This window comes from Astatotilapia calliptera, chromosome 7 (genome assembly GCF_900246225.1).
Source record: "Astatotilapia calliptera chromosome 7, fAstCal1.2, whole genome shotgun sequence".
NCBI lineage: Eukaryota > Metazoa > Chordata > Actinopteri > Cichliformes > Cichlidae > Astatotilapia > Astatotilapia calliptera.
Window position 1 is genome coordinate 53,520,289 of NC_039308.1, and position 26,193 is coordinate 53,546,481.

General features: G+C 38.5%; 2 protein-coding genes across 3 annotated transcripts; both read right to left on the minus strand.

The window, feature by feature from the left end:
* Nucleotides 1-1,577: 1,577 nt before the first annotated feature.
* tph1a (tryptophan hydroxylase 1 (tryptophan 5-monooxygenase) a) lies at nucleotides 1,578-6,344 on the minus strand. Of its 2 annotated transcripts, none has more exons than XM_026175663.1 (11): nucleotides 6,146-6,344; nucleotides 4,240-4,374; nucleotides 3,956-4,139; nucleotides 3,769-3,869; nucleotides 3,609-3,676; nucleotides 3,331-3,527; nucleotides 3,092-3,227; nucleotides 2,881-3,007; nucleotides 2,675-2,770; nucleotides 2,320-2,453; nucleotides 1,578-2,170 (listed from the first exon to the last, which is right to left on the minus strand). In XM_026175663.1, the coding sequence occupies exons 1-11, from the start codon at nucleotides 6,233-6,235 to the stop codon at nucleotides 1,996-1,998; spliced, it is 1,443 nt and encodes a 480-aa protein (XP_026031448.1). In that variant the 5' UTR covers nucleotides 6,236-6,344; the 3' UTR covers nucleotides 1,578-1,995. The 2 variants fall into 2 exon arrangements, with proteins under 2 accessions (XP_026031448.1, XP_026031449.1); XM_026175664.1 differs by lacking the exon at nucleotides 6,146-6,344 and adding an exon at nucleotides 5,117-5,299.
* A 7,147-nt stretch (nucleotides 6,345-13,491) lies between these two features.
* On the minus strand, nucleotides 13,492-21,675 carry saal1 (serum amyloid A-like 1). Its single transcript, XM_026175667.1, has 13 exons — nucleotides 21,538-21,675; nucleotides 19,377-19,576; nucleotides 19,129-19,230; nucleotides 18,423-18,506; nucleotides 18,228-18,307; nucleotides 17,881-17,940; nucleotides 17,685-17,800; nucleotides 17,353-17,518; nucleotides 17,106-17,188; nucleotides 16,806-16,991; nucleotides 14,683-14,840; nucleotides 14,482-14,574; nucleotides 13,492-13,817 (listed from the first exon to the last, which is right to left on the minus strand). Exons 1-13 carry the CDS (start codon nucleotides 21,539-21,541, stop codon nucleotides 13,740-13,742), a joined length of 1,410 nt encoding a protein of 469 aa, XP_026031452.1. The 5' UTR covers nucleotides 21,542-21,675; the 3' UTR covers nucleotides 13,492-13,739.
* Nucleotides 21,676-26,193: the final 4,518 nt, after the last annotated feature.

Sequence of the window (26,193 nt, forward strand, 5' to 3'; positions counted from 1 at the left end):
CAAATCACTAAAATGTTGATATTTTAATATGAGAATCAATTCTAGATCATAAATGTCTGGTATCGGAGGAATCGATATTTCAGTATCGATTGTAACGCCACTGCAGAAGAGACTACAGCTTCACAAAAAAACAACTTCAATGCTAAATGATCAAATTCTTCAGGTGACAAATTTAGAATAATCTGGGCAGCACTATTATGCTGCTGCCTAAGTTTTAATTTTATTCACCTTTAAATATAAGCTACCATTATGTGTGTCATTTCTTGAAACTATAGTTTTGATGTGTTAAATCAGACCAATTTCTTAAGCTGGGCAGTAAAGTAAGTTTTCTGCTCTGTCTGTCTGCTCTGTCCTTTGCTGCCTCTCCTCCTGTCATCTTCACTGTTCACACATATTTATTCTGTCTTCCTTCTAGTGACTTTAATTCCTCTTCTCCCCAGAGCATACCTCTATCTCTCCAGGCTGTCTTCCACCTGCTCTACTCTCACTACAAATCATACTGCTGTCTGCAAACATCATTGTCCACAGAGACTCCTGCCTGACCTCTGTCAGTCTGTCCACCAACCACTGAAAACAACAAGGGCTAGTCTCTGATGTTATCCCACCCCCACCACTGTCTTGCTGTCCTCATAGATGTCCTGCGCCACCCTCACATATTTCTCTGGTGCGGTTCCACTATTTGCACCCTGGCATGTGCTTTATCTCCACGTTTATCATCTGGACCTAGCACCTTTCCAGTCTTCATCCTCTTTCTCCTTAATAATCCTTTGTACTTCCAGATTCACTAACTCTCTTTCTCATTTTCTTCATTCATCAGATCCTCAAAGTATAAATAAATAATATAAATATAATATAATAATAACAACATAATAAAAATGAAATTGTATGACGCCATTTACGTGTCCACGAAATGCGTTTAAGAGTCATTATTGATTTTTCTGCTACCTATCTTGGAAAGTTCTGTTCCCAGTTGGACTTTTTCATTAGGTAATAAGCGTCCTGGCTCTCAAATCAAAGGCATATTTTTTTCTGCAACACTTTATTGAGATTTTGCAAACTCCAGCCTCAAAATAATTGTTATAATCACTTTCAGAGTCTTCGCTGCCATCATCTTGCATGTCTATCATCAACAGCAGCAGCATCCTCAGGGTTCAATAACAAAGTTACATCCACAAAAACTAATAAAAGTAATAAATCAACAATTAAACAACTGTTTTGGCATGCTATAAACACACAAATGACTTTTTTTTTCTTTTTTTTTCTTGTTTGATTCATAACCAAGTTCTAATTTCTATATTTCTTTACAGTAGAAAAATAATGTCTTGATTTCTGGAGTTCTACAACTGAATTCAATTCAAGAGGAAGTATTAAAAATCATCACTGTAAAGTAATCGCTGACATGGGTCAAATCGATCATAATCAATCACAAGAGCATTCTTATAAGAACAGCTAGTTAAAGGTGTCACTTTCATAATTTCCCTCAACAGCACACAAAAAAGGAATATTACACACACACACACCAAAAGACAAATACAAAGAAGGTACATTTTAAACATTTCACTGAAGAGAGGAGTATTAAACATGAAGAAGAAGAATGAAATGATTTACAAAAAAAAGAAAAGAAAACTCACACAATCATATACAAAAGCAGAAATAACAATTGGAGGTGTCTGTAACAGCTGGAAGTGTTTCAAAAGTGAACTGAAGTACCATCAAAGCACATAAACTGTTTGGAATATAGAAGCCAAATAGTACCTCAGATTAAGCAGCTCTTTGGGTTTGTCAAATATCTTAAAGTTAGCGTCTAAACATACCTAGTGCACCTGTAAATTGTGTAAGCTATATAAACCATGCAGTGGAGACGACAGAACATTTTTGCAAAAAAAAAACGACGCACATTCATGTTACTGGCAAAGGACAACACACAAGCAACGTCTCTACAGCAGTGCCGGGGATGACAGACTGTCAGTGTAACTCCATGTGAACTGTGCACAGTCAGACACCCAGGTGTTTGTTCAGCCGGCTGAGTGCGTCACCGACGATGTCAAGCTCGTGTCGCAGCTCCTCCACCACACTGTTGATGCTGGGAGTGTCTTTTAGCACGTCCACACTCTGGGTGTAGGGGTTGTATCGAACCGTGAAGGGACGCTTGATGGTCTTGGCAAACTCCCTGAAACACAATATTAAATAATATGCTATCAGCAGTTTAGCTTAAAAAGCTTACAGCTATTCTTGCTGGGTCTACCTATATATTATAATGTATAAGTTAAATGCTGAGTGTTGTAGTCTTTACAACACAGTCTTTACAATTAAGCTCACCTCATTTTGACTTTGGCCTCCTCAAAGCTGTCTGACACAAAGTAGACATCCTGAAACGTTGTGATGATGCATTCCTGCTTTGATGTCATTTTGGGGTCGAAAGGCATTATCCTTGCATTACCAGAGAGCGCATGCTGTCAGAGAGAGACACAGTGGAGATGTTGAAAACACAAGTTGATCATTTAATAAATGTGCATCTATATTTTCTCAACAAAAAAAGATTATTTATTGTGTGTCCTAAGGTGGAATATGATCAAGTTTGTAACGTAAAAAGACTATTCTGTCTGTGTTTTTAAAGCTCTTTGGGTAAAGGTGCCCACTGTACCATCCTACCATCCTGTTTGGATGTCTTTACCTTGAGCTCACTGATAGATGACAGAAGTCCAGCTCCATAAGCTCGCAGCTGCCCCTCTTGTTTGCATAGACCAAACTCCACAGTGAAGAAATAGCACTGCAACCCAGAAGAAGAACACAAGCAATTAGGACGACCTTGTTGGATTTTAAAAAAGAAATATCTTCATAAATATTGTTTGAAAAGAAGATTGCAGCAGTGACTCTTACAGTGGCCAGTTTTTGAACTGAATCATCGGAGGCTCCAAGTGAAGCGAGACCAATCTCCTGAGAAAACTGAGCAAAGCTGGGCTCTGCCAGCAGCGGGACGTGGCCCAGCAGCTCATGGCATGTGTCCCTTAATAATAAAAGAAAACCAAATATTAAAACCAAAATTAACATTTAGATTACATATTTAGATATAGTGTTGGCTAGTACTCACGGTTCAGGGGTGTACAAGGGGTCGGAGCTGTGCCGCACATACTGGGTGCAGTGGAAAACGCGGAATGCCAAACCAGCAAGAAAGTCACGGGGGGACAGGTAACCTGCCACAGGCCTGATGGTAAATCCAGTACGTTCTAGAAAGATAGTGAAAATATATTGCATTGAGTGATTGCACCGCTAAAAGTGAACAAAATGATTTAAATCAAAGGAATATTTTAATCAAAATTGATAATTTACCCCTGAGGAAGCGTGACACATCTTCCAGCTGAGGGATGTTGTCCTCCCGACATTCACAATATTTGGACAGCAGTGGCAAGTTCTTCAAGTATTCCCGGCAGGCGTGGGTAGGGTACAGCTTGTTGAGCTCCCTGTACACAACACCCCAAGTCTTCACTTCCTCCTGTGTGAACTCAATACGAGGAATGGGATCTCCACTGGAAAAAGACAGAAAAAACTCCATAAGAATCATGATTTTTTTAAAAATACAATAGACATTTAAATAGATCAAAACTTACTGTTTGTAGGCCATGGCAAGATCTGCAAAATACTTTCGCCTTTTCCGATAGACATTGTCCTTGAAACCCTGATAAAGAGAAATGTAAAAATATAAGAATGCTTCATTTTAAGAGAGTTTGGTTTTGTTTGCTGAAGTGAGGCAGCGGGTTGATAATGTACCGGATGGTCAGCATCCAGTTCAGATCCATACATCAGGACTCGGTTAGCACACTTATCCAAGTCTGAAATCTTCTTTGGGAACCAGGGTACTTCATACATATCTGAGAACAGAAGAAAAAAGGTGCTCAAATTTAATGTTGTACCTTTAATTCAGCATCTGGAGTGTATTCACTCACTACTTTCTCACCTTCCTCGCGTAGACAGGAGTTATCTGGAGGCTCCATATCCACCACATTCACATGCTTCCGCAGCAGCTGGATGATTTCATTCAGTTGCTCGTGGTTGCTGTCACAGTCCACAAAAATTTCAAACTCAGAGTTGCGTCTTTTGGATTTCCTGGACTCAATGTGTACAAGGTTCACGTGGTTTTCCTGCGAGAATAAAACAAAAGAATTCTTTATTCATTTCAAAGCTAACAATGTGTCGCAATCAAGTCATTCTGTAAAAAGGAGCAGGGTTTGGGGGATGTACCTGGAAGAGTTTGAGTGCCTTTACAAGTCCCCCAACTTCATTCTTCAAGGAAAAGATGATTGTCGCTCTCCCTTTCTCTGATGAATTCTTCTTTTCGTTGTTTTCTTCAATTTTGGTGAAGGTTGACTTGTTTATCTGAAAATGATCAACAAAGACAGAGAGATTCAGTTGTGTATAATAGGGAGAAAAAAAACAGTGGAGCAAATGAACTTTTGCTAGCCAATCTAAACTGGCTTTAAAATAATAATTAAGTCTACATATTGCACTTATCCACAGACTTGATGCAGAGCTTCTAATTACTTAAGACTATAAAACCATCCTAAATAACAACAATAATAATCCTATAAATATAAAGAGTTGCAGACAGTCAGTCAGTCTTTAAAACATACACTGGCAGGTATATTTGTTACTCTAAAGGGAATCATTGGCTTTTTCTTGACATCGCTGGTGTAAAAAATGAGTAATGGAAGTGCAGTGCATGCGCACAGGCAGGGCTCAGATTAAGGCTGACCAACTTCTTTGTCCAGTTCAGCACCTCGGATAGCGCTCTCACGTTGACGCTTGCCTGTGCGCGCTGCACACGCCAGGGGAAAATTATTTTAATCCTGCCTCAGATTTTAGCAGCGAGGCTGTTAAGATGCCAACAGCACAGAATAACTAATCTGTTTTGATGGACTCCAAAGTCTTCTCCTTTACTCTACCTGTATACTGCTTATTGAGGTATTTTTTAAAAAAATTAACCCGCGCTCCCCCCCAAAAACTTTCGAATTTGTCATCAAACAATAGGTACATAATGCCAAAGTCCAACGTTTAGACTGGATTAAAAGGATCACGCCCCTCACGTGAGACAATTAAATTCAGTTAAATTATTTCCTACCACATTTCGCCCTTCGTACATGGTGTAGACCGCGCGGCACACCAGTTTTCGGTGAGCCCTTGCCGGTAGTATCCCTGAAAGCATTAGTGCATGGAGTCTGGATCAGGACGCTGCCCGAGGTCAACGTTTTGCGTCTCGGTTTAACGAAGATGAACTTGTCTCTGTCTCAAAGAATCGCCTTACAGCAATCTCATTTGGAGAGCGGGGAAGCCTATTATTAGCTCCCCTCCACTCTGAAATCTCGCCACACGTTAGGGAAGCGCTTAATCACTACAGCGCGCACGTTTTTTAGGCCGTTAAGTGGGAGAACATCGCTTCCCCTCATCAAATACTTTACTTTTTATAGTTGTGAAATAAATACGATTTTTTTTTAAATCCAGGGGTATAAACGAGAAACATAAAAAATGTTAGATTTTTTTTAAAACAGGTGTGATCACATTTGCATGCATGGGGGTATAATTTGTCCAGCTTTTACTTTAATAGGATTTAGTAACGTGTTCCGCTGTAAAATCTGCCTTAAACGTCGTTGATTTCTTTTACTCCAGTTTAAACATGTGTGTTTTTCGTTTTATCTCCATGTCTAAAGCAGCTGCGATATTGTCCTGGAGTACCTGTCAGCGTTTTCTATTTTCCCCTTGCATGTGCTTGGAGACATCACATACTGCAGGTTGATCGGTTTATCTTTTATCTCCTCTGTCTGCGAATGGTGCTCAGCATGAGCGCTGAAGTGTCTTTTATCATACCAAATTCAGATGTCTCTCTTTCTTTAACCCTCTTAACTCTTTGACGTAAATTACGGTATAACAAAACGGCTTAAATTAATCTGCGCTGACGACAAAGTGAAAGCTTATTCGATAAGATGACCCGCACAGATCTCCCCACCACTGTCCAAAAAAGTCACTTAAAAACAAAACAAAGCAAAAGTTCTTCATCTTGTTTGTTTCTATTGATTTGATCGAAGATAAAGGGGTTTCTTTAAGATAGAATAATAAAACCTTCCTCCTTCTTCTCTTTCTGTGAAGTTCTTACCTCATTGTTCAGCAGTTTTTCTTCAAAGCCGAGGTTCATAGAGTCAAAAGATCTTCCTCTACGTGGTCCTTCGATTTTGTTTGAGTACATGTTAAAGTGCTGCTGTTCTTGTTTTTTTTGTTTTTTGTTTTTCCCCTTTCAGGCCTTTTTATTTAGTTGGCTTTCCTCTTTGCAAAGTGGGGTGTCTACCCAGTGGAGTGGCGCGCCGTGCTATTTAACCGCACTGAGAAATAGGGAGGGGGCAATAAGCTCACCCAAAGCAGCAAATGGAAAAGGAGCAGCAGCACCGCCCACATCATTAGGGGGAAAGGGGTGTCTTTTTAATTCACCTAAAGGCCCGATCAGTCACGAAATCAGATTTTACCAGGAGAATACCAATCACGTTTCACGCCTATTAGGAAGCTTTGCTCTCTCTCTCTCTCTTTTAATGTTTGAATTGTTTAGCTATTACTAAATATGTTAAATGTGAACTCATGTTAGATTGGTACACAGAGGTCATTCTTATTGCTTGCTGACACCCTGAGACAAAGAAAAGATTGAGGTTTAAGATTTAAGTAGCCCACCAGCCTTCCATCCAGTGATCCAAACATGCTCCCCCCCACTTCGAAATCCCGCACCATAAGCTCCTCTAAGTTCTTGCACATAACAGCCATAATCTGCATGCTTTCCATTCTTTAACACAATGCACCTTTTTAAATGAGATCAAGACAGAAAGCAGAGAGAGCTTCAGAGGCCTCTACAGACAGAATCAAGGTGAAGCGGCGCTGGACGTGAGAGACCTCATTACTTTAAACAGATAACACCACTGTTTACTCTTAAGCTTTAGTCACCTTACACATAGGACGGGTGACATGTCTCTGGCTCTTAGCAAGCTCTTTTAGCTGCTCGCTGATCTAATGTGATGATACATGTGGCTAATGCACATGCTGTTTGTCTCAGGTGGTCCTGGGCTGTGTCACTCGTGACACGGACAGATGCTTTACACAACCCAAGCGGGCAATGAAGGGAACTTCCTCCTCAGATGTTGTGTAAGATAGAGCTAGAAGTGTTCACCTGACAGCCTCTTAAGACTCGCACTGATGTGATGTGGCCATAAAGTTTGTAGCAAAGAACGCGTAAACATGTTTACCTTACTGTTAGCTTAAGCTCCTTATTGCTTCCATGTAGAAGGTGAACATTTCTGCTTCACTGTGCAAACACAATATGCACACCCTGGGTAACAAAACACAGGCTGAACATAAACAAATCAGAATTTTATTAAGTTACATTATGGTAAGAAGCACTGAAACAGGAACTCTGTTGTTTATTTAGGGAGATGAAATAAAAATGTCAGTTAACCGTTTAAGTTCAGATACCTTTTTAAACCTAAGGATTTGTAATAAGTTAGAAGTTAAATTTCCCAATTTCCTCAATCCTAATTTTAAGAACATAATAATAGTATTTATTAGCAATAGGAAGAAAAAACAAAACCTAAAAAAAATACACTATATATATATTTGTATATGTCTGTGTTTGTCAATTTGGTGCACTGCTAGAAAAAAACTAAACTGATTCAACATGTCATAAAATATGAAGGAATCAGCGCAGATCATTTTTTAAGAATAAATCAATCTCCATATGATGCAATTTAGACCTCTGATAAAAGTCTTTGTAATCCAGAGGCTCTTTATTTACACCACAATATGTTGAAGGTTATTAAGAAGACTGCTGCTGTGTAAAGCAATAAAGAGTGCTCTGGCAGGTATTGTGGCCACTAGAGAAATGTTAATAGATGGAACATTTTTTTCCTCTGCAAAGTATTGTGTCTTGCCTCTTGAGCACGAGGAGAGGAAAGCAGCCTAACAGGGTTTGAACAGTGTGTCAGTATCGTTCAGGGCTCTCTAACGAACGGTACCTTTCAAGAATCAAGTAAGACGGTGTTGCACACAGAGCACCGAGCACATCCAAATTCCCTCATAATATAATTTCCACAGATCTGACTTTTATGCTGCACAGGCCCTGTCTATGTCTTTGATGTCCTTGCATCTTGACAGCTCCAGGACCAGCTCCCCTTTGTTTAATGAGTGTCAGAGGCTATTAGAGTTCATGTTGGATCCAGTTTAAAAACCATCGGTTTATCTGTCCCCTCCTGTCTTATGTTGGGAATATAATTTTCTTTTAAATCACGTTTAAACAAAAATCTAAACTCTTATTAACAATGACTAGTGGCTCGTGCCGTTTCTGCTTCACCACTCAGAGGGGAATTGACTCAAGATGCACTGAGATGCTTTAAGCCAACAAGGGTCAGAGAGTGCAGCATGAATAAGATGGCTCATTCTAGTTCGTTCTCCTGATGACTCACCTCTCTTATGTGAACAGTAGTCTCTTGATAATTAAGATGAAATGCTACAGTGCAACAATATAGCTAATAATAAACATCAATCTGAAACCCTGTTGTCCAGCTGAAGTATAATAATTATATTATTGGAAATTATATCATGAAAATTATGCAAAACCTCTTTTGTGAACACACTCATCACACAAACCTTCTAAAGTTTCAAGTTAAATGTGCAATTTTTGGTATAGTTACAGAAATACATCTACTTATACTCTTTTTTTTCTTGAACTCAAATACTCTTAGACTCAAAACAGATTTCTTCCAGCTTTTGATGAGGCTTTTCATGCTCTTCTAGAGTAAGATAATGAGACTACTCAACACATTAACACATCCGATTACAGAAACATAACCTACTTTAGAAGAAACCAGCCATGGGATTCTCTAATAGGCCTGCTAGGCTCATTGTGCAAGCACAGTTGTTTTTTAAGTTTCAAAGGAAAACGCAGCACATAAGTCACTGTACACACTCTTATTCCTGTGGTTTGTGACAGACGTGACTGAGCGCGTTAAAGCTGCATGGTAGCCAGTCTGTCCCAGTTCTGTTCCCTTTAATCAGAGGGATTTATTCACAGTGTCTGAGCATCAAGCTGCAAGAGATCTCTCTGGCTAATCTCACCCATGGCTATGGCTAACACGCACATTATGTGTATTAGAACTTACTATATCTCACAGAGTGTTTGGAAAAAGAACAACACTAACTCACTACAATAACAATGAGCATTCATGGTGCACTCTCCAAAGAGAGGTCAGGGGTCACAGTGCAGGAGGTTTTGCTTAATGATACTTCAGCAGGGCAGATGCCACCTTTTGATGCACTGAGTCCTTCCCTAGTTTAGAAATACAAGGTTTACATTTGCACTCACATGATCAGTATACACCAACAACAGCTACACATACGCAGCACAGCAAAAACTACACAATAAAGAAGTAAATGCTGGAAAAAAACATGATCAAACATGCCTGTTTGTTTGGGATGCAATAAGAAAGATAAGAAACACTTCTTGATGCATTCTCAATCATCCAGGAAAGTAAATCTCCAAAAGTTGATTCTGTTCATCTGGATGTAGCGTTTTGTGGGAGAAACGTTTTGTCTCATAACGCTACGTCCAGATGAACAGAATAAACTTTTGGAGATAAGAAACACTTATTTATCATAAAAGATCATGATTAATCAAGATCTAACGAGGAGCTTAAATACAGACTGAATGTAACTATTTTGGTGTGCTATTATGTGCTAGCATTTATATGCTGATATAAAGATTAACTACAACTGCCTGCTATGCTGTGCTGTGTTATATACCAGCGGTCTCCAACCTTTTTTGCGCCACGGACTGGTTTATGCCCGACAATATTTTCACGGACCGGCCTTTAATGTGTCGTGGATAAATACAACAAAAACTAGTACCGGTACTGGAAAAAAGAAGATTTATTCATAACACACGTGAAAAGACCCAGGAAAACCGAGTTAACGATCAAAACGATAACAAAATAACACTGAAAACCGATAAAAACCCTGAAAATCATACCAAACGATTCACGGACCGGTACCGGTCCGAGGCCCGGGGGTTAGGGACCGCTGTTATATACGATGTAATTATAAATACATATGTAACCATTCACACTGGACACGTACAGATTTTGTAGAGTTAGAAAAAAAGAAAGGCAATTTACCCTTACAATTAAGGCTTTATTTAATATCACAGTAATTTGATTAGTTAATTGTGTGATTTTATAGTAACTTTATTTATTAATGAATCGAGTAATTTGTATTTTATTTGATATACAATTTTGTAATTTGACAGGCTTCAGTTCAAGTAAAGTACTGATTATTCTTCCTAAATAATAAAAGTTATTAATAAAGACATTATTGGAATTCGTTTAATGTGTTTTATTGAACAAACTCAGCCACACCAAATTTCTTTTAATGGTATATCAATAGTGAGGACTTGCATTTCATAGGAAAGTTCAGATACACGAGTGGGTATAAATTAAATAATTTGAGCGAATGTTTCTTTTCATATTGTAGGAAGATGAACGTTACCAGTGGGGTGGGATATCTGTGCTCCCTTCCCAGCAGCTGATTATAAGACCAGTGTTTGAATTTCCAAATATCCAAGGTCTTCTAATAGCACTTCATCAATAGAATTCCAGTCTTTCACCTAATCCTGAGCTCTGTTTCAACAACTAACTAATCAGAGCAATGAATGGTAAGCTTGCATACACTTCCTGTGACAGGGCTGCTTCTCTTTAATTAGCTCCATTTCTTTCAATGCAGAACAAACAGCAACATATGCCACTTGGTGACAGGCGTCAGTGTACACAAGAACCGGCTAGAGCTGCACCCATAAACACCTGCTGCATTCAAAACAGACGCGTTGGACGTGATGCAAAAAAATGATAGAGCATCACTGAACATGTTCCGCATGTTCTGTTTATTCTGGTGTCATATCAGATCATGTAAAAAACACAATTAGTTAAAGTGATGGCAATGGCAGTATTGCATCCCTAAATGTAACAGATTCACCAATACAAGCAGCTTAAAACATAATTCAAGGAAAAATATAAAGGATGTTTTTTAACACAGCACTTCTTGAAAAAACAAAAATATATTAATTAATTTACTTATGTGATACTAATTTATTTTATGAAATCATTTGCCTTCATATAAGCCTTTTACACTCTAATGATGACGTCCAGATCAAGGCAAGCAAATATAACTCTCATAGGCTGATGTCTAACAAATATGAAACACAGATTAATTCATTCTTAATTTATAATTATTATATCATTATATTTGAATTCATTTATTTGGGGATTCAAAACCTTTCCACCTCTCTATAAAAGAGATTGAGCTGCTAAGTAGCGCCCACGCTGTGTATTTTATCATTACAATATCCTTCCTTGATAACTTTATTAAAGAAGCACAAAAGGCGGTTAAGGCAAACGCAAATATCGTCGTAGCCACATCACTTTTTTGCGAGCAGCAAAGGTCAGAGGCTTTGATATCCAGGGATAACGTGAGGGGAACATTTTCATTGTCAATCTGTTGACAAGAGATAGAAAGCCAGGGAACTCAGGAAATGAACTGAAGGGGGCTTTGATTGCACCCACTGCATCACGCGTCTTTATTAACACGCCTTAACCAGGCGGATCTGAATAGGACGGGCCTTGGAATCAAAGGATGGGGACGTGACGCTGCACACGCATTCTTCATCCCTTCATTATCGCTCATCCACCCCCAGCAACAACCGCTAGAACAGTGTTGGGGCCATTCTGCACACTTGTGACAGCTCAATTATGATAACCCTGGCTTTAGAAAATGCACTTAAAGCACATTGAAAGATCAAGTCACAAAATCATAAAAATTAAACGTCTGCTGATTTTGACAAATTCCTTTTAATCTTAAATAGTCTTCTAATTTCATTGATGCGGTCCCTCAATTTAATGTTTAATGACTGTTTCTTGGTGTAGAAGAGACTTTTATTAACTCCTCAGTCTCTCAAAGAGAACATTTCCATGTCAGTGTTTTATGTCAGTGCTTTATAAAAGCCCTTTCACAGGACGTGACCTTAAGGTTAATCCAAAATTCAGTGTGAGGGAAAATGTTATGTCATTTAAAAGACCAACACATTTGTGGGCAAAAAACAAAGAAATCACTGACATCCAACATCAGGCTCAGACAGATCTGACATGCCTCAGTGCCAGTGATGTGTATAATACGCCATCCACGCAGCGAACAGCCTGCTGTGTTGTGTTCACAGAGTCGGATCATATCAACTCTACATGAAGAATGGCAGACCGACAATAAGGTTTGGCAGGGCAGCAGGAAACATCTGGGCTTCACCCTGATCTCAGTGACATGACACGCCTGGAAGCGAGGCTCCGAGACAGAGTAGCGAGCACAGTGCAAGTCACTGGCTACAAGCAAGCTTGACAGGCCAAGCGTGATTACACTCTAGCCATTTACAGCACAAACAGGTCATGACGTCTAGATCAAGACACTGGTTACCTCAACCTACGTGGATCATGGGTGTAGCTGACGCTCAAACACGTGTTTTGTTCTGTGTTTTCTCCCCCCACATAGGGCGATCTGTCTCACGTACACTCGGGATTTCCATTAGAAAGAGCGTTCACATCAATCCAAGCTTTAATTAAAAAGCTGCTATATTCACAGAGCCTTCCTGAGCTTTGCTGGAAATGCGCAGGTTCTCTTGCTCTTCTCCATGAGTGGGCGAAATGGGGTATTTGGAAACCAAATGAGTTCATTGTTGCCAGGCTCAAGCCTTTCATCTAATTTTATTGTCCTTACAAGAGTGACTGTCACCCTCTGGTAAACACTTGATGTTGTCATCAGCATTAGCATCATTACTCATATGCTTAAAAAGGTGAGCCCATACACTTATCTCAGTTTTATCTTAAATAAATATTTATATTTTTTAAATTTAATTAGATAAAAATCTAGAATTAATCAAATATACATACATTTAGAATATTTAACAGTGCATTTCGAAGTATTTTAGAAGTAAGCATACAGGTTTGTTAATGTTTGGTTAGAAATTTCTTTTCTCAGCCTGTGAGAAGATATTTTCTCCTGTGTATGTTCCTGACAGACACAAGGAAAGAAAAAAGAAACAGTCAGAAGCATTTAAATAACCAAAGTGAGTTCATTTACTTATAACCAAATATATAACTACTACCTTATATAAAAAAACACTTAAAATTGTGGTTTGACATTATTAAATTTTAGTGCCAGTTGGCTGTCTTAAAATCTCTAAATTGTGTTGACTGAAGCTGAATGTTAAGAAAAATACTTTATTCCTAAAGAGTCTGGAATCAGAACGTAGTATTAATAATGACTTGAATTCCTCATTGCAGATTATTCAGCTGTTTTTTTGCAATTTCTACATGAAAAAACACTAAAAAAGGCTTAAAGACAAATTACTTTTAATTAAACACTGTCTGTAATTAAATACAAAAATAGTATTCTTAAAAAAGGCTTAAAAAAACAACAACCCCAAACTTTAATTTTCCAGACTTAACTTAAAAGTAGCTTACAATATTCAAATACATGACAGTTTGCCATTCGTGATGTTGTCCTTCCAGTGGAAATGCAAATAGCTCGTTTTGAAGCAGGATCTTTGGGGAGGAAATACTGGCTGCTATAAAAAGCAGAGGTGAGAGTCTGAATGAGTGCTGAACACTGATCTGCAGGGTGCTTCAGACGGGACACTGTGTCCTTATCACATCTGCCAACTGGGGATCAGCCTCTGACAACACGGTCTGCAGGTGCTGAAACTGCACAAGAGGAGGAAGGGCAGGGTGGAAACATAATGTTTATTTTCCACAGGAGCTGTGGGAGTATGGCAGCAGTCCATCACACATCCTGATCTGACACGAGCTCTAAAATAAGTCTTTTGCTGTATTAATAGCATTACAGGTCAACAATTTCTGCCTACAGTTTACATCTGGACAAGTATTATGTGATGTTTTTTAAATAGTATAGTAGTATTGTATCTTGAAAACCCACCAAAGGTATTAAAGTATTAGAAATTCTGAGCATTTGCTTTTTATACCCAGTGAAGAATGTCATTGTTCATTTTGCTATGAATAAATCTTTTTTCTCAAAATATCTTTTCAAAATAATATAAATTTGAATTTTAATCAGAAGGTTTTAGGATTTCATGATGAACTGTGACTCACTGTAACATACCTACAAGGACTCCAGGTCTTAAAATCTGACTGTAACTCTGTAACATGAGTTCATCCTTCTCAAGTAAAAGCAATAAGTCTGTGTTAAAATATTTGACAAGTTGTCCCGTTATTTCTGACAAAACAACAGTTGGTTGTGTTTGTGCAAATGAAACCTCAGTTAACTTAAAACGGCCTAAACCCCTTTGAACGGTATCTATTCACATGTACGTGTCTCATTGTAAATTAACCATTTAGAAGGAGTACTTACTGAATTCTTAAACTTGGGAAGTAAAGTGGCAGCAGCTGCGAGGCAGGTTTTCTCTGTGAGGTAAACTTTCTTCACCAAATCTGCAACTGTGTCCTAAAATGGGGGGTAAAAAAAATCCATATTTAAACCTTGGTTTTTACTGGCTGCTGATTAAAATGATCTGGCCCACAAAAGTGAGCAAAATAAATCCCTAAATATTACCTTTTGAATGTGAATGAAGAGGTCAGCCAAAAACTCTGCTGTGATCTCTGCAACAGTCTCGAGGTGCTCATCTTTTTCATCTTCTTTGTTTGCACTGCCGTCTTTGCACTCATTTTGGTACTGGCATACCCGCAAGATGCTCCCAATGAGAGGCAAACCTAGAGGTATTCAACCAAAAACGCAGCAAATTAAAAAAAACAAAATAATGTTTACCGTATATTCATTCATCACCCAAAAAACTGAAACTGCACAGATGGGTCATCCTTTTCAAAGAGACTAAAGCCCAAACACTTCCACACAGTTTAATCTTTGTTTACTGTTTGCAGTCCTGGGGTCCGTTCTTCATACCTCGCTAAGTAAGTTAGCTGGATTTGATTGTTGACGATTTCGCGTGATCTTGGATCGTTCGGTTCTCCGAAGCTAATCCAGGACTTGCTGTCATAGCAACAGATCCGTAAGCGTAAACCTGCTCGGGAGCAGGCTTACTTTATGTAAACAGGATTAGATCGCAGCCACTCAGGTATGTCCGCTTCATTTATACGAAAGCAACAGTGACATTTTACCACTGTTTTACCATAAATAAATATTATCAATGTAACTAAAGATAATGCAGTACTTGATTCTTTTATTGATTTCATACAGATACATACAGGTCATTTCCTAAAAAAAGGGAAATGTACTATTAATCATTCTATTTCATGTATTTGATTATTTCAGATGTAATTCATATTTTAGAGTAGTAATAGTAAATTACTTCGTGTAATCAAGATGAGAGACCACGGCTATAAAAGCGAAGGTGGATTTGGGAAGTCTGTCGGAGCCATGTCCTGTCCGTATACGCGACCAACCCATTGCGGAAGGTGCAAGATTGATAAGGAGAGTCCTCAGAATTCAGCGTATATTGCGGGATAGACAGGATCCTTTAGCTCAGCGCGACAGTGTGCTCATAGAGAGATATCGATTTTCCCGTGAGGGTATTATTTACTTAACCAACTTGTTGACGAGGGGGTGCAGGACCACCACCTGTCTTTTTTTGCTCTGCCCTTTTCTTGGTTGCTGTGATAAACAAACAAACAGATTATTTCAGGGTCTCTTTTCAAGAGACTAAAAGCAATATAAGTGATAACTATTACAAATTCTGTAGAATATTCTTATATTTCACTTTTACTTGTTCCCATGTTCTAGTGGGTCCTGTTGTGGCTCTAATGTGAAAGAGGATATAATGTAATATAATATAATAAATTTACCCTACCGCCTGCTGGTGTTGGCCAGAGGGGCCGATGGCGCGATATGGCAGCCTGGCTTCTGTCAGTCTGCCCCAGGGCAGCTGTGGCTACAACTGTAGCTTGCCTCCACCAGTGTGTGAATGTGAGAGTGAATGAATAGTGGCATTGTAAAGCGCTTTGGGTGCCTTGAAAAGCGCTATATAAATCCAATCCATTAGTATTATTATTAAATTACTTACGAGTTTGATTTGTCAGCAACTTTCTGCCAGCCCTCTCTCCTTGCTTTTGCAGCCTTTGCAGTGTTCCCTTGCATTTTAATTAAACTCTGAAACTCCTGAAATCCCTCACTCAAGAGTTCTTGCTCTGCTGCCGAAAAATACTGAGCGCGCTCCTTCGACATTTTCGCCGACCAATCAAAGGGTTGCCGATCAATGTTTCTACTATCGATGCGTAGCCCCTGTTAAGCCACCCAGTGATCTCACATTACTTCATCCAGCTATACTAATCGTCAACAACAGGTGTGTTTGGAGAACCGGAATAGCGAGCTCAAAGTTGGCGCGATGATTTGATCTTGGATGTTTTAAGCGAGGTACGAAGAACGGACCCCTGCTCACAGCCTAATGAGCTCAGCTGAATGTTTGTGAACACTGGTGACCTCTGGTGGTGTTTTAGGCTTCAATATGACAACAGCTTAACAGACAGACAAGTCTAATTTTAGGATGGCACTGAAAATCATACCGTGATATACAGCAACATTCATTTAAACTAATTATTCAAACAATGGGGTGACCACAAAATCTGCTTTCTTCACTTCCTGTATGGCTATCAAGAGGACTTATTATTATCGGCAACATTCTCTGTGCAGCTAAACATCAGTGTAGCTTTATGAAAACTTACTTCTGTCACTTTTGCTGCACCACTCATCGTGACATTTATAAAGAGCCTGCAGCACAGCAAGTGCTTGGACCAGAATGCTTTTCTGTTCATGCAGTACAACTGGAAGATCATTTGGTTGGCAGAGGTCCTCACACACGACGTCACAGACAAACTCCCACACAGATTTCCCCGGTCCATCAGAAGCAGCTAGAAGAAATACACAAAGTCTAATTTTAAAAGGCAACCGCTTCTCTATTGTTATCTGATAATGGTTTAAGAACAAGATTTCAATAAAGACCTTTTAGTACTGAAATGTCTCACCAAAAACCTGAATCCCCTCATCTATAGTTGTAAGTAACTGGAGGATATGAAGGTAAACCTCTAGGCCATTCGGACTCTCTGATCTGTGAAAACAATTTAATACTGTGGATTCTTGACAATCAACCTCACCTTTAATTTCACAAGTACATTGTATTTAGTTTAACTCTGCAGTAAGAGCCTGATTAAATGATATGCGTCATCAAAAACAGTAATACAAATACTTCATAAAACAGATTCAGATTCCCACCTGAGCTGCTTGGCTGCTTCAAGAAGACATGAGGTCATCTCCAGATGGCTTTCACCATCATCCCCCTGCTCCTCATCAGGCTGAGCTGTGATCCAACTCTTCATTAACTCTTCATCAAGGTCAAACAATTTGTCAACTAGTTCTCCCACCTTCTCAAGCAGATCCGCTGTAAACACATTCAGTATATACTTATAATGGTAAGTTTACAACACACTCATGTCAACAATAATTATAAGCGTCACAGGGACTTGCAGTGTCAAACAATACAAGTAACCAGGTTATTACTGGAGAAATGGACTAAAACTGGAATTAAACAGAATAAAAATAAATACTATTGGTGGAGCTGCACATGATGAAACAGAGATTGGAGCGCACAGATGTGTGCTGTCGTATTCGCTGAAGCCACAGTGAACAGACATCTTTCTGAGAAAGACAGGTCAGCAGCAATCTGCAAACATCATGAGGAAATATGAATATTTCTCGTTCCGTTTCTCTATTTCACACGTCTACATAAAATGCAAATCGCACCTGCTTGTTTCCAGCAGTGTTGGAGGATCGGTATCTCCCAGAAGCAGCAGCACCACAGACCTGTGGACACAAAGAGTAGATTGAAACCCATTTATGTACAACAGGGGTGGGGAGCTCTGGGCCTCAAGGGCCAGTGTCCTGCAGGTTTTGGATATCACCCTGGGTCAACAAACCATTAGGTCATTACCAGACATCTGGAGAACTTGTTGAGGAGATAATTTAAACATTTGAATCCGCTGTGTTGGATAAAAGACACACCTAAAACTTGAAGGACACTGGCCCTTGAGGCCTGGAGTTCCCCACCCCTGATGCACAACATCTATCAAAGAACTTTTTTTTTTACCCACCCCAAGTCCTCATTTTGGCTCAAAGTCATACAAGTTTCAGGAAAACACGAAATATTCCCAAGGATTCCCACACTAATTTCCTAGAGGAAAAAAAGAAAGCACTGTATCAGAAATGTATTACCGGTATAAAATAAATTAATTGTACAGGATTTATTCTGGTAGAGAAAGTATGCGTAAAAAAAGGATTTCACTCACTGTAAGTCGTGGACAACGTGATTTGGAAATCACTCCTAGAAGAATATCTGCAGCTTTAAATTCCTGCAGAAAACCAGCCACATCCTACAAACAGGTGGTAAATAAATAGTCAGTTAGTAAATATATAAACATTTAATTAATCACTTTTAACTGCAGACCATGTGAAAGCCAGGCAGGTAGAAACCAGCTTTATTTGCACTGCTTTGTAATTAAATTATTTAAATGCAAAAAAGATAGCTATTATAAACTCTGTTGTAATAACTCATACCAAAACAAGGTGTGATAAAACCAACTTGAGTTTGTTGACAAAACTACTTGCAGTAAAAAAATAGGCAACAGGTGAATTGTCTTGCCCAAGGACACAACGACTGAGACTGTTGGAGCCGGGGCTCGAACCGGCAACCTTCCGATTACAAGGCAAACTGCCAACTCTTGAGCCACGATCGCCATTAAACAGGACACAAGCTGTATGCATCATGTGTGACAGAGCAATATTTTAAGCTTTAACATCATTTGGTATTTGGAAAGTTTACCTGCAGAAATGCAAATTCTATTGTTATTTTTCAATTTTTCTTTAACGAGTAATTGATTTCTCTGTTCTGGGCAGTATACTTACCTCGATGCCACTTGTTCAAATGAAACTATTCTCCTTTAACAAGGAAAACAAACAGTGTGTGGTCTTTGGAACACAGAAGAGAAAGTCTACCTTATCCATTGCCATATCCCACACTCTGCACAAGTCTTCCTCCTCATCATCAGATAGCTGCATTGGACCTTCACAGCGCTCTTCTGAATGCTCTGTGACCATCTGCAAGACAATTTTACAGACATTAGCAAATGCTGCTGTAACACTGCACACTTTCACCTACCAAACCAGCAAACCGATGCATGACTTAAGTGCTGAATGAAACGTGCAATATTTATCACTTCAGTTTACATCAGCAGCCAGCCTACATGGATGAGATGAGTCAGGGTGCTAAAAAGCCAGTGCTTGCTGTAAACAGTGTCTCCAATGGCATCCACATCTTCGTCCTCCGCTCCATCTGCTGCGTCTGGGGGTGGTGATGGGTTACGGTCCATGATAGGAGACTGTGTTTCAGCTGGAGGGGATGAGCTCTCTTTCTCCACTTGCCCAGCACCGTCAGCGCCACCATCTGAGGAAATAAACCAAGGAACGCATTACAGAAATGATGAAGGAGATTATCAGCCAATATTTTGGTGTTTCTGATTTCTACAAACTTCTCCGTAGCACTTGATGTAAAGGCTCAGTGATTATTCAGATCTCTTCAGATTGAAAAATTTAACATCAATAAGTGGCAGCAAAATCTAAGTCATTTTACCCCTTACTTCTGTTAATACCCTAACAAAAGCACTTGAACCTCTATCCACATATGTACAACTGTAGTTAAAAAGCTTGGAGTTTTAATAGCTACTTCCTTGCATTTACCAACTACAAAAAACGTACAAATAATTATCCCTGCTTGTATTACCTCTTATATAAAATACTATAATTCCCTGTACACACGTTAATCCAATTCCAGTCATTTTTGATTGTCAATAAGACTGTGTGACACAAACAAAATGTTAAAAATCCTGTTACAAATCATTAGCAATGGATATAACAATATAGTGCATTTTCCGTAAAAATGAGGGAATAGTTTATATTATCACCACATCGAAACTACTATTTATATTTTTACATTTAAATTAAATAATTAAAAATGAATTAAATATGGGCCTTACATGGCATTATCCCGTTGTGACACACATTAGCTGACCCCAGTCACGCAAGAGCTTCCTCAGCTATCATTACTGCTCCTGTATGATTGTTAGAAAACTAGCTTGTCTGCAAATATTGACTACAGAGTGTCCAGTCTCGGATCAAGTGTGCCATTAAGCTCATACAGAGATGCGTTGTTCGGCTTGTCGTTGCAGTGCAGCATGCTACATTGCAGATTTCCTCCAAAACTTCGGCCCAACACTCATAATGTGAAAGCAACAACTCAACTTGTTTGAAGTGTTTTCGGCTGGGCGTCGTGCTCCTTAAGTCTAGTGTTTTGAACAATGCATGAAACAATATATTTATAGATGTAAGTTGTAATAGCCGCATCTCTCAGGTCTGTTTCAGGCCATTGCTGGATTTTGAGTCAGTTATCTTTTTTGTTGTTGTTGTTTGGGTGATTGATAGGTCAAGTGTTAAGTGGCTTAACAAACAAAAAAACAAACAAGGAAAAATATTTCTCAGAAAATAGTCCGGTACAAAGACTGGACTAAACCCTTTCTCCTTGGAAGCAAAATATGGCCAGGATGGCTCAAGAATTTGGTAACCAATACATTTTAATAATTTTTGAGAGCCCTTTAAGGATCAGCTGCATGATAGATTAGAGATCGATTATCTCCACATATGTCCTCATATTCAGCTCCCAAACCACACCTAAAAACCCAAAGTGGCTGGGATTTCTCTGTTATAGCCTGCTTGACTGTTGTCTATGAGGCTTGACTCCCCCCCAAGTCCACAGTCAAGGTTTTTCTTATTTACTCTTTTAAGTTTGTTAGGTTTTTATTTCACTTGTTTACTTTACCTTTCCTTTTCGTTATAGTCGTGCTTTTGTTTACGTTTGCCTTTTACATTAGACGTTTGCAATGAATCGCATTTTAACTTGAACTTGTTTTTATGAGTTGTTGTTGTTTTAAAGTGTGCCATATACGCGACAGCCACTGCGCTTGACATGCTCGGAGCATTAGAATGACGGCATACCTTAATTTTACAGGTATTTATCCGGACAAGGAAAAGGCAGCCAGCCCTCCTGGCACTTTGTCGTTAACGTAACGTTAAATGTACCGTGGCAGGGTTTGAATACAGTTTATAGTTCACCACACAAAGCTTAAACAGATTACAGTAAATCTTGTTGTATCATTTCAGTGTCATGCTAAATATTGAAACGCTAAATATCAAGAAACAACAAAGGCACACCCAGTAAAAGGTAAAGGAGGTGCTTATAAATACTAAATGTTGTCCATTTCACGTTCATTGGTTAAGCTAACAGCTATAATTAGTTATTAATGGTGGATTTCTATCTAACTTTCGCAGGCAGACGCACACTTTTTAACTCACCCATACTGACCGCTCTTGACTACCGTTATTAGCAGGCAATTAAAGGCAATATCATCGGATGCTTTTAACTTTTCCACCACAGCAAGCCGCTCGGTTGTTTCAAACAGCCTCCATTTAGTACTAGTGGGTATCTGCGCATGCGTGAAACCAGGACCAAGCTTCCTGCCACCCGCAAATAAATAACGCCATCTGCAGTGCGCAGACGGAACTACGTGTCCACATGTGAGAGAAGCGAAGCTGGTAGTGGATTGAATCTGCAAGATAGTGTCATATTTTAAAAATTATAAGTTGATTCTGAAAACTGTTGCACTTACAGCAAAAAAAAAAAAAAAAACCAAACAAACAAACAAAACGCACAGAGAGGCTTGTAGCATGTCTCTTTCTCCTTCTGTAAGGCACCTTCCGCTAAACAGCTTCTCTGTCCATGAAGTTACATAAAGGGCTGGGTTTCACTGATTTCACTGATCTCACTGATTTCATTCGATTCAATTTTGACCCAGACAGTCAGAAATATTAAAATTCTGATCATTTATCAGAATGTTTCTGCAAACATGAGGGCTTGAACTCACTGTACACAGTAGTATCTAGGTTATTGGAATATCAATTTACTTGCTGAAAACATAAAACAAGTTTCTGTTGTATTAACCAAGGCTGCTTATTAATTTAATGCTGATTTGATGTAAAATCTCCAAATAATATTAGAATACATAAACCAGGGAAATTCTATTAAAATTTAAGTCCAGTCAGAGAAAGTTTCCTCAAAGAAAGGTTCAGAATATCATGATGCTCCACATGCATTACAATGGAAACTTAAAAAAAATGTTTTTAATACTATATTTTTTATTTTTTTCCATAGTACACCAAACTATATAAGCAATACAAATGTATAATTTATAGATTAAAAATGTTTTAATCTATAAATTTATCTTTATAATCTCAAATATATTACAAAATTTGATTCATATCTTAAGAGCATGCTTAAGTTGCTTAAGGACTTTATTTTATTGGTTTAAGCAGTGTTGAAACAAGTATCTAATGTTAAATAGTATTATGTAAACAGGGACCCACCTCTAATCAAAATTGTCTTGGAATAATTTGATGCATGTACTGTCCTCCCTGAATCAACACAATGTATACTCATAGACAGGAATAGCAAAAGACTTCTCATCATGCAGCTGTCCTCACTTGGGAGTGGTTCAAAGCCCTGTTTGCACTAAGAAGAGCTTTGCGTGCAAAATAACATTTGATTAAACATGTGTTTATCTGTAGATACATCTAATCACAGATAGCTTGGTTACATCCCTGCTCACCAGAGGAATGACTGCACCAGCTTCAGTAATTGATGACTATACAACTGCTTATACTTGTACTTGTGACGCACAATGCTCAAAAACTCTTTGACTTTTGCATGTAGGCAAATTTGTAAATTTAAAGCAGTTTGTAAAAATGCACATTTCTTGAAATTTGTTGTTAAGAAGAAACAAAATACATCACAGGACATCTGTGATTTTTGGACAGTAGAAATTTAATAGTGAACATAAATCATCATAATCATTCTTTGGGCATCTCTGAAGCTGCCCATCTTTAGTTTTTCTCTCACCAAGTTACTGATCTTTTATCCCATACAATTATTTGGTAAGCTGGGCCCAAAAGCCAGATGTTTGGTAGAATTTGGTAGAAGGTGTTAAACGTAGCCGAATGTGTTCTAAAAGCAAACACAAACCTACTGTCCAGACTGTGTGTGAGAGTTGAAAAATTTGCAGCTTAAGAGGCCACCAGACCTCATACAGTATCATGCAAACGTGATACAACACGTCGGCAATGGTGGTCACCAAGGATGTAGACCAGTCAGTTTATTTGCACATCCTGTGCAATTCATGAGCCACAAGCAATTTAGATAGTGCCTTACACACTCTTACTGCACTACCAAATATTAACTTTAAGTAAGTAATATAATTTTATGATATGTTTTAAAATCTATTTTATTGTCAAATGAGAATGTCTTGATTTTATGGTAGCATTTATTGTTTTGTAGGATTTTAGTTGGATTTAGATATTTTAAATATTGCGAAAACAAAAAATCTTCACTGGAGCTGTGTGATTGAACATATTATAATTTCATTCGCAATTCTGGATATCAAGATATGATCACTGTCCCACAATTTGCTTTGCAGAGATGATTTTTTTATTTTTGTTTTATTCACTTTATTTTTTTCTTTTCCATGTTGGATTGAAATAAAGTACAACAGAAGACTTGAAATACATTTAAAAGTTATAATATGATCATTCAAATATATGATCATTCAAATATAACATGCAAGACCAAGGAAGCAATAACTCTGTCTGGGGCTCGTTCTAAGTAAGCTCTAGCCTGTATGTTATACTGCATTGTTAACAGCTCATTTCACTGAACTACAGCACAATTTATTAAATTAATCTCAAATTCTTTTTTTATTAGCATTCTTATTATTAGATGAATATGTTATAAACAGGGAAAGTTAAAGATTAAGCTCTCAGAGAGGGAGTTGTGTTTGAAGGCCTAATGGGCGTCCATCCAGCCATTTTTTAACCAAGTGTCACAGGCTGGGTCTCTGTACCTGTTTTGAGTTTTATTTTGTATTTTTGAGTCTCTTATGTTAGGTTTTTGGTTATAAGTTCATGTTTTAGGGTTTATTTGAGTTTAGGTTTTTCATTATTTCTCATCTGTTTCCTTGGTTTATGTGTTTTGGTTTCTTGTCTAGTCCGTCATGTGTTTTAGGTCTGTCAAGCTTGCTTTGTCATGTCTATGTCTCCATGTTTCCGGTTTATTTTGAAAGAGTCTGGTGTGTTCTTGTCATTGTGTTGAGTATATGAGAATAATGGCTCGTTTGTTTTTTTGGGGGGTTTTTTTTGCAGAAAACCGCAGTACCTCTTCTGGGTCCTGTAGTAAAACACACCCTGCCATGACAGCAAGTGTTGAATTCAGCATTATGCAGGGCTGGACTCTGTCCCAGTGTACATTTGGAAAGATTCCATGACCAATTTACAATTACCATTTATTTACCATGCATGCTTTTGGAGCTCCGGGAGGAAACCTACTCATGGAACAGAAACAACAAGAAAACACAAAGATGCTATTAATGAAATCGAGTTTCTAGTTTTCAAAAAGTAGCGGGATCTTTTGAGAGATCTCGCAAAAGTTCATCTTATTTTTTTTTTCCCCCATTTTTTTCCGTACTACTCTGACACACCTGGAAGATTATTATTTCTTATGGAATGTGCATGTTTTGTCTTGTACCCAGGACCATGTACTGAATTTCATCGCACAAGGTTTGCCTTTTGATTAAAGCAACCATCTTTCCCCATCGACTTCAGGAAGTCCACAGAGCCCCGTGTGTCAATTCACAGGACAAAGGTTGTTGATGATCTTTTGGCTGTATTTATGGACAGTAACAAAACGAATGTGACTTTAAAGATGAACTTTGTAAATGAAAATGCTTTTGATGATGCTGGAGTGTCAAGGGAGGTTTACACTGCATTTTGGGAGCGATTTTTGGAACAGTGTGAAGGTGAAACTGAACGAGTTCCAAGGCTGAGGCCAGCCTTTTGTAATGCTGAATGGCAAGCAGTTGGGCAGATACAGGTGAAAGGCTTCCTAGACCATGGTGTCTTTCCAGTGAGACTGCCAAATGCTTTCATTTTAGCTTGCATCCTTGGACTCAGTTGATCATGATTACGTCGTGGAGGTGGCCATTCTATGGCCACCTCCACGGGACAAGACTCGGCTGTCCATCTGCATCTAAAGAACAAAGGTCACTCTTTCAAGGATGCCAGTGTTCACATTTTTAAACAGGTGAAAATATATTTATGAGCAACAGGAATTAGTGGCGCTGAATCTTTGATTTTATTTGTTTTTTTGATGTGTTTTACTTGCATCTATTTGAAAGAATTAAATTAAATTAAATTTTATTTCAATAATGACTTTCAAAGTAAAACAGAACACATAACAGACACAGACTTGACTAAGGGATACAGCTGACAGAGAACAAAGGGAACAAAGCGGTAGGGATGACTGTTCACTAAATAGAAGGAGCACAGAATCACAACCTCAGAACTAGAACACAAGAAATGCTAAGCTGGGAATACTAGAGAGAGAAATCAAAAACCAAGAGACTAGGAAAGACGCATCATGAAATCAAAGATAACTGATGCAAACAGAAAAACATGGAGCCCACAGACACAGAACTGTGACATTTGTAAAGCCCATGTTGATATAATTGCTCCAATTTTACTCAGGATGGTGAACTGCTCCATTGCATGGTGCTCTTTTCTGATTGTGTGTATGATGCCCATGTTTGTCTTCTTCCTAAGAAGGACAGAGACCCCACCAATTAGTCTATTAATTAAAAAAATCATCTTGTCTTCACGTCTTAATAAATTTGGGGGCACTTTGATTTGACAGGATCAAACTTGGTTTATCACTGACAGATCTGCTTTCTCTAAGACCTGTCATATGTTGAATGTACTGTATGGAACAAACCCACCACATTGAGCTGCTATTTCCTAGACAACATTCTAGGAGTTGACTGATTGTTGGTAAATGGACTGATTTTTATATAGTGCTTTTCTACTCTCCCGGAGTACTACACAACATGCCTCATTCACCCATTCACACCC

Bases quoted from the DNA above. Each gene is read 5' to 3' on its own strand.
- tph1a (XM_026175663.1), bottom strand. From the start codon at position 6,235: ATGTACTCAAACAAAATCGAAGGACCACGTAGAGGAAGATCTTTTGAC. The intron at 4,375-6,145 runs GTAAGAACTTCA...GATCATTTTCAG, and splicing joins AAAAACTGCTGAACAATGAG to ATAAACAAGTCAACCTTCAC. The intron at 3,228-3,330 runs GTAAATTATCAA...CTATCTTTCTAG, and splicing joins TGTGTCACGCTTCCTCAGGG to AACGTACTGGATTTACCATC.
- saal1 (XM_026175667.1), bottom strand. The intron at 18,507-19,128 runs GTAGACTTTCTC...ACCTGTTTGTAG, and splicing joins GGGATATGGCAATGGATAAG to GATGTGGCTGGTTTTCTGCA. The intron at 14,575-14,682 runs GTAATATTTAGG...CCCCCATTTTAG, and splicing joins TCTTCATTCACATTCAAAAG to GACACAGTTGCAGATTTGGT.